The sequence below is a fragment of the Dreissena polymorpha genome, chromosome 12 (assembly GCF_020536995.1).
Source record: "Dreissena polymorpha isolate Duluth1 chromosome 12, UMN_Dpol_1.0, whole genome shotgun sequence".
In the NCBI taxonomy this organism is placed as follows: domain Eukaryota; kingdom Metazoa; phylum Mollusca; class Bivalvia; order Myida; family Dreissenidae; genus Dreissena; species Dreissena polymorpha.
In genome coordinates this window covers 38293061-38306824 of record NC_068366.1, presented here as the reverse complement: position 1 = coordinate 38306824, position 13764 = coordinate 38293061, and the positions used below count along the sequence as shown (strand labels likewise).

At 33.3% G+C, this 13764-nt stretch overlaps 1 protein-coding gene across 1 annotated transcript in view; it reads left to right on the top strand.

Moving 5' to 3' along the window:
* The window catches only part of LOC127852910 (ras-related protein R-Ras2-like), a 30605-nt gene extending 17041 nt beyond the window's left edge, over positions 1–13564 (top strand). Inside the window, exons 3-6 of the mRNA XM_052386954.1 lie at positions 7662–7764; positions 8076–8184; positions 9422–9540; positions 13436–13564. Coding sequence (XP_052242914.1) covers positions 7662–7764; positions 8076–8184; positions 9422–9540; positions 13436–13508 — 404 coding nt within the window. The 3' untranslated portion in view covers positions 13509–13564. The remainder of the gene's footprint in view (positions 1–7661; positions 7765–8075; positions 8185–9421; positions 9541–13435) is intronic.
* The last annotated feature ends 200 nt before the right edge of the window (positions 13565–13764 follow it).

Sequence of the window (13764 nt, the reverse complement as noted above, 5' to 3'; positions counted from 1 at the left end):
ACCTCGATTCATGTGATGAACTTAGTGAACCATAGGTTTTGTATTTGTATGTTCATTGATTATACTAATTAAAATTCAATATTTATTTACAAGAATTAAAATGCAAAAACTTAAGCAACAACAGCTGATAAGGGTTAAAAAACTAAAAATGACCAAAGTTGCCCACTCTTGTTCTTTCCTTACATTTTCTCAACTAAGTGGACATATGTATTTTCTTTGAAAATGTAGGGGCCAGTCATGCATTAACCCTTTCCCTCTTAGAAGCAAAGTGAAAATTGCTGTGTGCAAACAGCATAAAACCAGAACAGCATGCAAGTTTTTGCTATTTGCTGCTCTTCAGTATCGAAGGGTTGAAAATGTAGTGCTTAAAATTTGAATCTAGTGAGAAGGGTCTTTAAATAAATTTAACTTTCTGGGGGATTAAAAATGCGTCAAAATACGTATTTAAGTGGTGAAGGGTTAAACAGGCCATGGACTTTTCTGCCCAAACTAATTTTAATCCTTGACTGAAACACCCAACTGTGCCACAAAACATTTTTATGTATTTCACATAATGATTATTTTAAAAGTTTTGTTTGATTTAATGTTCACATTCTTTTAACCAGTTAATAACTATTACTGTCGTATTCTGTTGCTTTTTTTGGCTCTGTGTGCAGACACTAACAGGGCTTTCTAATACTCACAAAATTCCACGTTCCTCAAGAAAAATGTCATTATGACAGAATGTGAAGCCATACGTAATGTCAGTTATAGACACTGTATATCATAATGATTTTGCTTATGGAAATTAATTTGTCACTTTTATACAGTTTTCTCCGGAAGCACTGGAAACCGGCGATTTCACCGGTTGCTAACAATCTTGCTGCCGACTACTTTTCCCCAAAATATAGATTCAAAACAGTGCAAAAATGCCAGTTTTAGTTCTTTGTCGCTGGCTACTTTAAAAATGTAACCGCCTACTCAAATTTTTAATGGAGAACACAGCTTTTATAGTATGTGTCTATTATATATCTGTTTTTTTCACTGAGTCAATTTTTTATGGAACACAGTTTTAAGGTTTCTAAACCTTTCTTAAACTACCATATTCTAAACATAAAAGTTCTTTGTAACAATGACATAAGTAACCTAAGCCTGCAGCATTGATGCAAGCCTTGGAAGAAAAAATATTAGGTTAAAAAAACTACGGTTGAATTTAATGTTTATGAAATGGGAATCTTAAAAACAACACAACATCATCACCCGAAAAACAACAAATAACAACATGTTGGTTACTCTTCATCATATATTTTCCTGGTGCTGTTGGAGTGAAGCAAAATGTTCATGATCATAATCCTGCTTGAACCAAAGAATTACTTACTTCAATAAGACTTTCAGTGTAATAAAATTCAATTGAAATTTACTTTTATAAGAATTATTGCTGAATAATGATATGTAAAATAATGTTATTTATCAGGAAAGTGCCTTAAAGTAGTTTCTGACCTTAAGCAATACACTGCGTATTGTTACTTATGACGACGTTATTCAAGGCAAGCGTACACTACATTAAACAACGTAATCCAATATTGGTCTAGCTCTTAAGCCCTATGTTGTGACAATTACTTGATCAAATGGCTTCACTTAATTGGACTACATTAGTAACTTCCTACGATATCACTTTACTTATTGAATTGTTGTATCATCAGAAACTGGGGCCGAGTCTTAAGTAGTTGTGTAATACTACTTGTTCTACCCTGTTGATGTCAAGTCACTGAAAACTTGCTCTGTGTGTCATTGTTCATATGCTACTTGCGATAATGCCTTGTCATAAAGGAACTTGGGTTGAGTCTTGAGTCATTATTTAGTCTCTGAGTCACGAGAATAAGGTTAATTTGTTACTGCGAGCTGCTGAGAGGCCATCTTGACTCTTGATATCCAATAAAACACTATTACATCATCAGTTAGGTTAGTTTACGATTCATAGTTCAATAGTCCATTTCAGAGTTAGTAATGTGTAACCTCTGTTCATGTCTACATGATGTTTGTGTATCATTGTCCCTTAATGAAGAAAGACCTCTTGTCTGAGAGACTTTTTGTTAGATCAGTTTTAATTGAGGAATATTCTGGGAAAATTGAGTTTAATGCATGTGAGTAAATTGTCCTCCAGATTAGCCTGTGCAGTCAGCACAGGCTAATCAGAAATGACATTTTCTGCTTTTATGGATTTTTTTGCTTAAAGAAAGAATCATGTCTAGGGATAAAGTTTGCATATAGGCATGAAGGCATATTGCACAGGCTAAACTTGAATGACACTAGACACATGCAATCAGCCCTATTTAGTCTATACCACATAACTAGAAATGAGAAAGTTAGTGTTTTTCCCAGGAGGGCAAAGGGGCATGGCGCATTACTTTCAAAAAGGGCATTTTAGCACGCAGTTTAGGCAAAAAAGGGCAAAAAAGTTCCCTGAATACCTCAAATTAAGGTGAAACATGTAATCGCATCAGAAGCAGTTGTGGAAAAAATATCATATAAACAAGCACATTTAATAGTAATAGATGTATTTAACTTACTATGATTTATATTAATATATTTACCTTGCAATGTACATTTAAGTTCCATGCTGTTTCAATAAGCTGTACAGCACGACAAACATTATAAAGCAATATATGCATATGAATCTAATTATACACAGATCCACTAACATATAAATGAAACCATGTTTGTCTTATCCCATTTTCTAACAATAATCTCGACAGATGTTTAAATTAACATTGCGAGTAAATTGATTGCTAACAATATGCAAACACTCGTTTCTGTGACATACATCCACTGAGTAGATTACAAATAAATAAATAATGTTGTTGCTATCTAAAACATTTTTATGCATTGTTGATTATCACAGACATTTTATTAATTCCTTCTTAATGTATAATCTCCATCGTTAATTCGATCGTTTACGACGTTATTTGCCATTTTTGCAGAGTCACAATTTAATTCTGTATAGTCCGCCATGTTGATAAAATGTCAAATGATGTAAGTGACAGGTGCGCATAGCAACGTTAAATCGCATTTTGTTAAATTAGTATACGTCTCAGTAATTATTTCAATAATTAGATCTAATTATCTTAAAGACGAAAACGATAAAGAATAAATTTGTTTGTGATTTTAAATGTAATTATGCGTAAAAATTATGTTTTGATATAACTGAATAATGCATGCAATGCACATTTGCCACGAGTTTTTCATCAAAAGTGTCCGAAGTAATGATTTTATCGTGAAGGAGTACACATTGCCGAGCGAAAAGTGCGCTTGGTATAACCAAAGACCTATAGAATGTTATCTATAGGTCTTTGGTATAACATAGCCTCCGGCATTATCGATTGATACTGACACGGGGTTATTCACGCATGACTAATTCACAGGTTTGGAGCAGTCAGTAAGACCTACCTATAAATCGAGCACTGTTATAGATTAAATCTGCTCAATTAATATAGTCGATTAGACGTGATGTCTCTCGAGTAAATCAAGCACAGTCGGAGCGTCACAGACAATCAAGGAAGCTGATTTTGCGGACCAAGTTAGATCGTTAGACAATAAAGATGTTATCGACAAGGGCGCGTGACGAAATTTGCCTTTGAAAAAAAGGGCGCGTGGCAAAATTTGCCTTTGAAAAGAGCAGCGTGGCGATCTGGGAGGGCGGCATGGCCTGGGAAAAACACTAAAAGTATTAATCATTCTTGCATGAGTTGCATTCTTTTTAATTGAAAAGAAATACAGCACCAATATGTGATATGGTTTTGTATAAGAATATTAACAAATAGATCCAGTTTTAGCGGTAATCAAAATACAGATAAAATCAAACACACACAAGTTTTCGACAGAAGGTCTTTTTGTAGTTTTATTTTGATTACTTTATAAATGTTTTTATTCCAACAATGCAAAATACCATAACAAAATATATTGGACTGAAATATATGAAAACATAATCCAGAACAGTTGTATTTGACTAGTCACACAAATTAAAATCCCAAGCAGTGTTTATGTAAGACGCTTATTTGGCTGGCATTTTCTTACCGATGCAGAAATGTTGTTGACATTTGATATGAAAGAGTTTATTGACATATTACAATGTTTGGGTCTGCAGAAGACATTCTTTGCATATAAGGTAATATAAGTACAGATGGGATTAGATTGCATACTGGTTTATGGTAATGAGATCACTTAGTCCAAGTATACTATGTCGCTGTATACAGTTTGAGCGTAATCTATATGCGGCAAAATATTCAAGATTTGCAATTGCAGGAAGATACTCATATTTTGGTGCAAAAGGTTCAAGTAACTGTTGCAAAACATGGTGCTTCTAAAAATAACAACTGTTGCAAATCATGGTGCTTTTTAAAATACTGTATCATGTTCCTAGATGACGTTTGACGTATGTGTGATTTTCAAAATAAGTTTTTTTTTTACAAATTGTCATAAATATTTAGACAATGTGTCACATGAAACAATCATGTTGGTTGCTTTCAAGGTCCAGATTAAAGTGGGCACTTAAAGCGCATAGTCCTTGTAATATGGTATTGTTGATTTTAGATTTTCATGCGATAGTCTCTTTCTGTTTAGTACATTGGTAAACATTTGCATCCTTTCAAAGCAATATGTTGTATACACTGACTATGGGGCTTGCTTAAAGGACAATGTCACATATGTTAAATAGGCTTTATGTTTATTAACTGTTACAAAAGACTAGTACATACATGCCATATAAACCGTTCACATTATGTGTGGCAATAAATACTAGCTCTATAATGTCCAGTTAAATATAAAAGGGGCATTTGTGGCTTTTTGAAAAAAAATTCTAGTTAATTATTCACAGATTATGGAATATACGTTTATACAACTGAGGCCCAATTGCTTTCATTTTAATAAACTAGCTACCAGGTATTTAAATTAATTTTTTTCACCTGAGATGAATCCACCCTATTTTGGGTCACATGCGTCACTTGCTCACCAGATCAAATTTTAGAAAATATCTGTTACAACTGTTACAGACCCAATCTCGATGCAACTTGATCACAATTTTTATTTTGACAATATCTTGACTGATTTTCCTATCTGGGTCAAATTTTCGAAACCTTGTTGCATTACTCTAGAGACCATATTTATGACTAAATCTTGAAGAAATTTGGTAATGTTTATTTTGATTATATCAAGCTTCAATTTTCTTCTGGGTCAGATGAGTTCAAAAACTGTTTCACGTGGTCAAATCTTAGAAAAATCTTGTTGCATTCTAGATGCAGCATGTGTAACTAAATCTTTATGAATCTTGGTCAATATGTTTTAATCTTGAAGATATCTAGGCTGAGTTAAAATCTTGATCATGTGTGTCCAAAACCTAGTTCACCAGGTGATGTCTTAGAAAACCAAATAACCCCTGTAGAAGCCCATTATGGCTCAATCTGTATGAACCTTGGGTCAGAATGTGTATTTGACAATATAAAGGTCTTGTTTGAATCTGGGGCACAATGGGTAAAACATGTCACAAGACAATGGTATACCTTGAACTCTGGTGAGCGCTTCAGGACCTTCGTGGCTCTCTTGTTTAACCCTTTACCACTTAGATACGTATTTTGACGCATTTGTAGTCCTTTAGAAAGTTAAATTTAATTAAAGACCTTTCTTACTAAATTCATAATTTAAAGGCTTCATGTATATTTCCAAACCTTAGACACTGATGAGCAGCAAACAGCATAAAACCTGAACAGACTGCAAGTTATTCACAGGCTGTTTTGGTTTTATGCTGGTTGCAAAATTTATTTTCTCTTTGCTTCTTATGGGGAAAGGGTTAAGGAGTTATTGCTGTATGCTGTTTGTTTGAAATTATTACAACTTTTGTACGCAACTCCTTCCTACATTTTGCTTGTGATTTTCATCAAAATTTTACATAATATTGTGAAGTGCTACAGTGCATATTGTCAAGGTTTTTGCAAATGCATCCAGATTTTCTTTCATGTTCTTTCTTAACTAAAACACAACTGAGATCGACAAAAATATATAGATAGCGCTAGAAAGATGACAGAAGCTGTATTACGTCTTGCACAGTATGTTTGAAGGTCTCTTGCTGTCTGGTTTGAAAACAACATGATTTAGGAAGCCATTGGATTGTCTAAACCTGATATATTACTTCGGGCATACTAATATGTAAATTTTTTGAAAAAAAATAACCATATTTGTTGACAGTTTTCTTATGTCTTGACAACTTCCATTAAAAAATGTAACCATTTTGTATGTAAATTTATGTTTACTGTGTTTAAGGACCTACTTTATTGTCCAATTAAATATGGCGTGGAAACTAAATCTTATAATTATTCTGTTGTTCAACATTTTGTAGACAGTTTGTAAAAACTGTCCTTATACCCCAGGTAATTCAGATCAGTGAAAATGGAGGATAAGCTTGGATGTTTAGTAGAATATTATAAGTATTTTATTGAACAAAATTGGTTAAAATTACATCAGATGTAAGGAAACGGGCATATCACATGGATATTTGTCATATGAGTATCAAATTCCAACACTTATTTAAAAAATATCTAGGTTTTTTTCAAAACATCGTTGAATGATTACTTTTAGCTCCTAACCATCATTTTTTCATTTTTTTTCCCAAAACATAACTGCAAAAAGACTATTTGCAGAATATGAAGGAAATTGTTGGCGCAATGAAGAAACACTGGTTTTATGTTCGGCAACATGGTGTTCTTACTTTATAGTTAAGTCCATTTCTAGTCAATATCCTTGCAGCACAAGCCTCTCTTTGTGGTTTGTGAAACAAAACCACAACCAAGAGAGACAAAACTGGTATTATGCTAAAAAGTAAATGTTAGAATGAGCATACATTTTCCAGGTATTTCAGTGTCACTCAGCGGTGCTTTTTTAAAATAAATATTTGGGGCCGGAAAACAACCCCATTCCCAATTGATAAAAGTATATATTTTTCCAAAATGGGACCTTAAAATTACCAATTGAAGATTAAAAAAAAGAGCAAAAAACATTTTTTATAAGATCTCAATATTTAGTTCATCTCCCATCCAGCTCTATAAGTTGAACATAAGTAAATACAATATTGAAAACACTTATTCTCAATTTTGAAGCATTTGTAAGCAAAACAACAACACTAATTTCCCAATATTAGTCAAAACGCCTCAATTTTTCCTAATCGAAAGGGACCCTGCCCCAGAATGGTGAAAAATCCCACTGGTCTGGCTCTGGGAAAATATTTCTTAATGATTGTGTGTAAATTGTTATCCCAAATTAATCTGTGCAGTCTTCACAGGCTTATCAGGGGCAACTCTTTCCTACGAAACTGTATTTACTCTAAAAAGCGACTTCCTTTAAAACGAAAAATACCAAAAAAGCGGAAAGTGTTGTCCCTTATTAGACTGTGCAGATTGCACAGGCTAATATGGGACGACACTTTACGCACTTGCATTCAACTCCATTATCTCAGAGCGAGACTCAATTACTTTCTTTCATACTGATTGAAGTATACTTTGTTTCATACTGATTACAGTACTGGACACGGCCGGTCAGGAGGAGTTCAGTATATACTTTCTTTCATACTGATTACAGTACTGGACACGGCCAGTCAGGAGGAGTTCAGTATATACTTTGTTTCATACTGATTACAGTACTGGACACGGCCGGTCAGGAGGAGTTCAGTGCCATGCGAGAGCAGTACATGCGGTCCGGAATGGGGTTCCTTCTTGTATACTCTGTAACAGATAAAAGCAGGTAGGCCATTTAACCCTTACTCACTCAGATAATATTATATGCACTTGAACTTGTTAGTAGTCCCTTAGAAGAAAAAAACAACAACTGTTTTTATATTTTAAACTGTGTTTATACCAATAGCACTCAGAAGATCATGTGTCTAAGTACATGTAATAATGTCAATTAAAATTCCAACAAGCCCTTTTGTTTGTCCATTTGTTTGCATGGACAAATGTGGAATGACAATTACTTAGCAACATATGTTCACAATAATTAAAGTCTAAAAACAAATTAATAATAATAGTTGCATTTTTGTGCATATTTCATTTCAGTTTTGATGAAATTTATAAATTCCACAAACAAATATTGAGAGTTAAAGACCGGGATGAGTTTCCAATGATTATGGTGGGAAATAAATCAGATTTGGACCACCAACGGCAGGTTAGTACCATTAACAAAGGTTTTCATTTGTCATTGGCTTCAACTCCACTTAGTTGAGGGTAATTGTTTACTTTCCATGGGAAATTTAACTGACGGTCAGACATTTTTTGAAAAGCTTGTTATGTTTGTAAATGATTGTTTTTCACAATTTGTTTGCAAGTAATACAAAAAAGTGTGCTTAAGCTCCTCCTTTTATGACGCGCTTAAGATTGTTTGAGAACTTGGGGCTAGCAGATTATGATGAGCTTAAGATTGTTTGAGAACTTGGGGCTAGCAGATTATGATGAGCTTAAGATTGTTTGAGAACTTGGGGCTAGCAGATTATGATGAGCTTAAGATTGTTTGAGAACTTGGGGCTAGCAGATTATGATGAGCTTAAGATTGTTTGAGAACTTGGGGCTAGCAGATTATGACGAGCTTAAGATTGTTTGAGAACTTGGGGCTAGCAGATTATGATGAGCTTAAGATTGTTTGAGAACTTGGGGCTAGCAGATTATGATGAGCTTAAGATTGTTTGAGAACTTGGGGCTAGCAGATTATGATGAGCTTAAGATTGTTTGAGAACTTGGGGCTAGCAGATTATGATGAGCTTAAGCTTGTTTGAGAACTTGGGGCTAGCAGATTATGATGAGCTTAAGATTGTTTGAGAACTTGGGGCTAGCAGATTATGACGAGCTTAAGATTGTTTGAGAACTTGGGGCTAGCAGATTATGATGAGCTTAAGATTGTTTGAGAACTTGGGGCTAGCAGATTATGATGAGCTTAAGATTGTTTGAGAACTTGGGGCTAGCAGATTATGACGAGCTTAAGATTGTTTGAGAACTTGGGGCTAGCAGATTATTATTGCCCATGATCATTCAGGGATGTTATGGATATGGTGTTAGACTTGTTAAAGTCTTATCTCTATTTTTGTAAGGATTCATATGATTCTTCTAAAAGCACACCAAGTACTGGTTCTACGCAGATGTTAGAATTGAGAATGTCTCAGTATGCAACAAGCTTTTGACACAAGCGATATTAAATGAACTATGTTTATTTGAATTAAAAAGAGTACTTTCAGAATATTAACGCATATGTTAAGGTGTTTACATTATCAGCGCAGTTTAGATCTACAAGTAAAATGTTCCTGTAATGTGTTACAACAAGTCTTTTATTCCTTATACAACCTACAAGTAATCAAGCTTTTATATTGAAGTTGGAAAATAATGTGCCGACAAAACTTGTACCCTGATTTCAGGTGCCAGTAGAAGAAGCTAAGAAGTTGGCCGATCAGTTAAAAATCAGTCACATAGAAGCTAGTGCCAAAATGAGAATGAACGTGGATCAAGCATTTTATGAACTTGTCAGAAAAGTCAGGTATGATCAGAGATAGTTGGCTTTTCACATTTTATTAAATTGTCAAAAAAGTCAGGTATGATCAGATACATTGGCCATCTCACATTTTATACAATAGTCAGAAAAGTCAGGTATGATCAGATATATTGGGGCCTCTCATATTTAATAAAATAGTCAGAAAAGTCAGGTATCAAATTAACTGGGAACTGAGTTATTTATGTTTTATTTGACAGGGAATCAACCATCGTATTATCTAGAGTAAATGTTGTTTGTGTTGCTTGACTGGAAAACACAAGCTTTTTGCGTCCAACAGAAAAGTTAGGTTTGCACCAGTATTGTTTCAATGGGGAATCCCACATTTTGGGATTAAAAGTCAGGTATGTTTTCCTTTACTGGAAATCACACATTTTATGAACTTTTCACAAAAGTCAGGTATGATTTCCTTTACTGGGAATCATGCATTTTATAAACTATTCACAAACGTGTTTTTGTTTGCTAGTAACCCCACATGTTTGTTACTAGTGAGAAAAGTAAATGGTATGCAGAGCTCCAGATAAGGATTTAGTCTAAAGGGTATTTCACCCCCTGATATTATTGTTAAAGCATTTTTTTCTCATTTGTTTAAGCTTTAAAGGGTATTTATTTAGGGGTATTTTCCATTTCCATAGAAAACTGACAAAGTAAATGGCGTTTTTAATTTAAAAATATTATTATTTGTTATTTATATTATTAAATGTAAACAGAATTAATTTAAAATGATAATATGAACAGACTTTCTTTAAAAATATTCCCACAGGAGCCGCTGGTCGCTTAAAACGTCCCTTTTTTGATCCACAAAATGATGGGCAGCCATTTTTATTTCATGCTTATTTCGATTGACTTACTTTTGATTTAAAGATTAACTTACACTAAAAACTGAACTGGATTATTGGTTAAACCGGTTACGCACTTTAATCGATTTAAAATACGTTCCAAGATTTGTATTGCGTTTTGTTACGTACTGGGCCGATTTTTAATTTTTTTTTATTTTTTTTCATCGCCTCTTATCTGGAGCTCTGATGGTATGTTTTAAAAAGTGGGAATACAATATTTTATAAACTAGTAAAAAAAGTAAGGTATGAGAAACATACATGTTATGAACTGGTAAGATAATTTAGGTAAGAGAAATTTCTTGAAAAATTCTTCAAGATTTCCAGACTTATTTACAAAGTAACATATATTTGCATGTTTGATCAAAACTTAACTATATTGGTGTTCATACATGTCATATTTCTTTTTAATAGAAGGTAAACCGAGAAAATCTTGCGCTTTGTTCATACTGTGAAAATATATATTGTGATCACAGCTTTGAATGTTAAATTATTTGAACCAACATTATTATAATCAATCAGTCAGCAAATTTTCAACTCAGTTTGCATTCTTTATTACAGAAAGATCTTTTAAATTTGAACAGTGGGAAAAATTGTACATTGTAATTACAGTCAGATGATCATTGATCCATTTAATAAATCAGGTGCATGTATTCATGCATATGAAATGTGCATTTCATGATGAAACAATTCTTGATTGTGCTCATTGCAAGGCGTTAAACACAATGCTTGTTGTAGTTGTGTAATTATAGACATGCAATAAATTACGGTGTAAATTTCAGCCGAACAGTTTGAGGTTTCAAGCTGAACATTGCATTTCATGTGTCAGTCACAGTTCTTACCTGTGCTAAGGATCAGTTATCCAAAATGCATGGTTAAGCATGTAATTAAAGTTTAATTGCTGGTGTTCTTTAACTGAAAGCCTCTTTTATGGATGTTGTTCATGTAAGCTGAATTCAGTCATAACAGAAGTCACATTGTTGAAATTGGTTAAGTGCTTAGGGAAACATTCTTCATTCATTGTTACTTATAAAGAATGGAATATAAATGTTTACTACAAATTACTCAAGTCCATAAAAGGTTAGAAGTTGTAGAATGAATACTGGAAGTATTGATGATAATGATGATTAGTGTGTATAAGGGAAAGTTCTGCAACAAAATTGCAAGCAGATTTATTTAATAATTTTTTAGAAGTTAGTGATATAGTTTTTATGTCCCCCACTATAGTAGTGGGGGACATATTGTTTTTGCCCTGTCTGTTGGTTGGTCTGTTGGTTGGTTGGTTTGCGCCAACTTTAACATTTGCAATAACTTTTGCAATATTGAAGATAGGAACTTGATATTTGGCATGCATATGTATCTCATGGAGCTGCACATTTTGAGTGGTGAAAGGTCAAGGTCAAGGTCATCATCCTTCAAGGTCAAAGGTCAAATATATGGGTAAAAATCGCTCATTCAATGTACACTTTTGCAGTATTTCAATATTCAAGATAGCAACGTGATATTTGGCATGCATGTGTATCTCATGGACCTGCACAATTTGAGTGGTGAAAGGTCAAGGTCAAGGTCATCCTTCAAGGTCAGATGTCAAATATATGTGGCCAAAATCGCTCATTTTATGAGTACTTTTGCAATATTGAAGATAGCAACTTGATATTTGGCATGCATGTGTATCTCATGGAGCTGCACATTTTGAGTGGTAAAAGGTCAAGGTCAAGGTCATCCTTTAAGGTCAGAGGTCAAATATATGTGGCCCAAATCGCTAATTTTATGAATACTTTTGCAATATTGAAGATAGCAACTTGATATTTGGCATGCATGTGTATCTCATGGAGCTGCACATTTTTAGTGGTGAAAGGTCAAGGTCAAGGTCATCCTTCAAGGTCAAATATATAGGTCGAAATTGCTCATGTAATGTCACTTATGCAATATTGAAGCTAGAAATTTTATATTTGAAATGCATGTGTATCTCATGGAGCTGCACATTTTGAGTGGTGAAAGGTCAAGGTCATCCTACAAGGTCAAACGTCATATAGGGGGACATTGTGTTTCACAAACACATCTTGTTTTATGTAGTCCTTTATTTAAGTTAAACAATGTTGGAACGTTAGGACATTTAATGTCATGTCCTCAATAATTTCTGTTTTTGTGCCACTCCGAAAGGATGCATTTACTTATCATATTGTTTATAATTCATTCTGTCTGTTAGTCTCTCCTGCTGTTATTGCAAAGCATTCTCAGATAGTGTTGATGGAATTCAAATGAAACTTTATATAATGATAGAATCCACTAAGGGAAGTGCAGTGTACAAAACTCATAAATCTTTCAACATGATTTATTGCCTTTTATTAAATTTTCTTGTGCAGAGCACAACTCCTTATGTTTATTTAATGTATTTAAATAAAATATTGTACATTTTTAGAAAACATAAAGAGTGCAGAGTACAATAGCCACAACTTCACAGATTTACAGAAAACAATGTGGGCAAATGCATAGTGCAAGAACTTTAAGTCTCTTAAGTGTTTTTGGAGTTATTTCCCTTAGTATTTTTTTGTTTGTGCAGAGCCCAATTACACTGTGCAATTTTCTATTGCAGATTGTAAGTAAAATAATTTAAAGGAATGGAAATGAAAATTCATGATAATGATAATGATAGAAGTCTTTGAGAGGGATTGCTGAGCAAAAACCCAATAACTCTTTGTTTGAGGCATGTATTAATGGATTTATTGCCTTTCTTTACTTTCCTTTTTCAATGAGTTAAACTTATAATTTGAAATTGCATTTATTGAAAATACTTGTATCAAATGAAGAACATTGAGATTTCTGTTTTTAAATAAATAAAAATTGTAAGATTTCCCCAACGTTGAAGTTCAAAATAGCACTTTTGTGTCAAAACACTACTTTGGAGGCATTAAGCACTTATAGTGACAGCACGTGTCTTGTCATATTTTTATATTATAAATAAAAATATAAATGTTTATAAAAAAACTCAAAAAACAGTTATATTTTTATTTTCATTTGTGTGTTTTTTTCTAACTGTGTTTCAGGGTGTTTGAATTTAATGAGGGACCACCAGTAAAGGCGAAGACTAAATCCAAATCCAAGTGCACAATATTATAATGATTACCCAATTTTTGTATTATATATATGTAGAAAAAAGAAGCGAAAATGCTCTGATATACATGTATTCCCTTGTATATATGTTATTTATGTACTAGACTCAAAGTGCCAGTAATTTTTAAAGAGAACAAATGATGTTAATATGTACGTAAAACAGAAAACACCCAACAAACTATTTGTTATGTAGTAGTTATAGTAGTAGTTATTTAAATAATAGGAACAACTTAAGTTAAAGCTGCAATATTGTAAATTAATA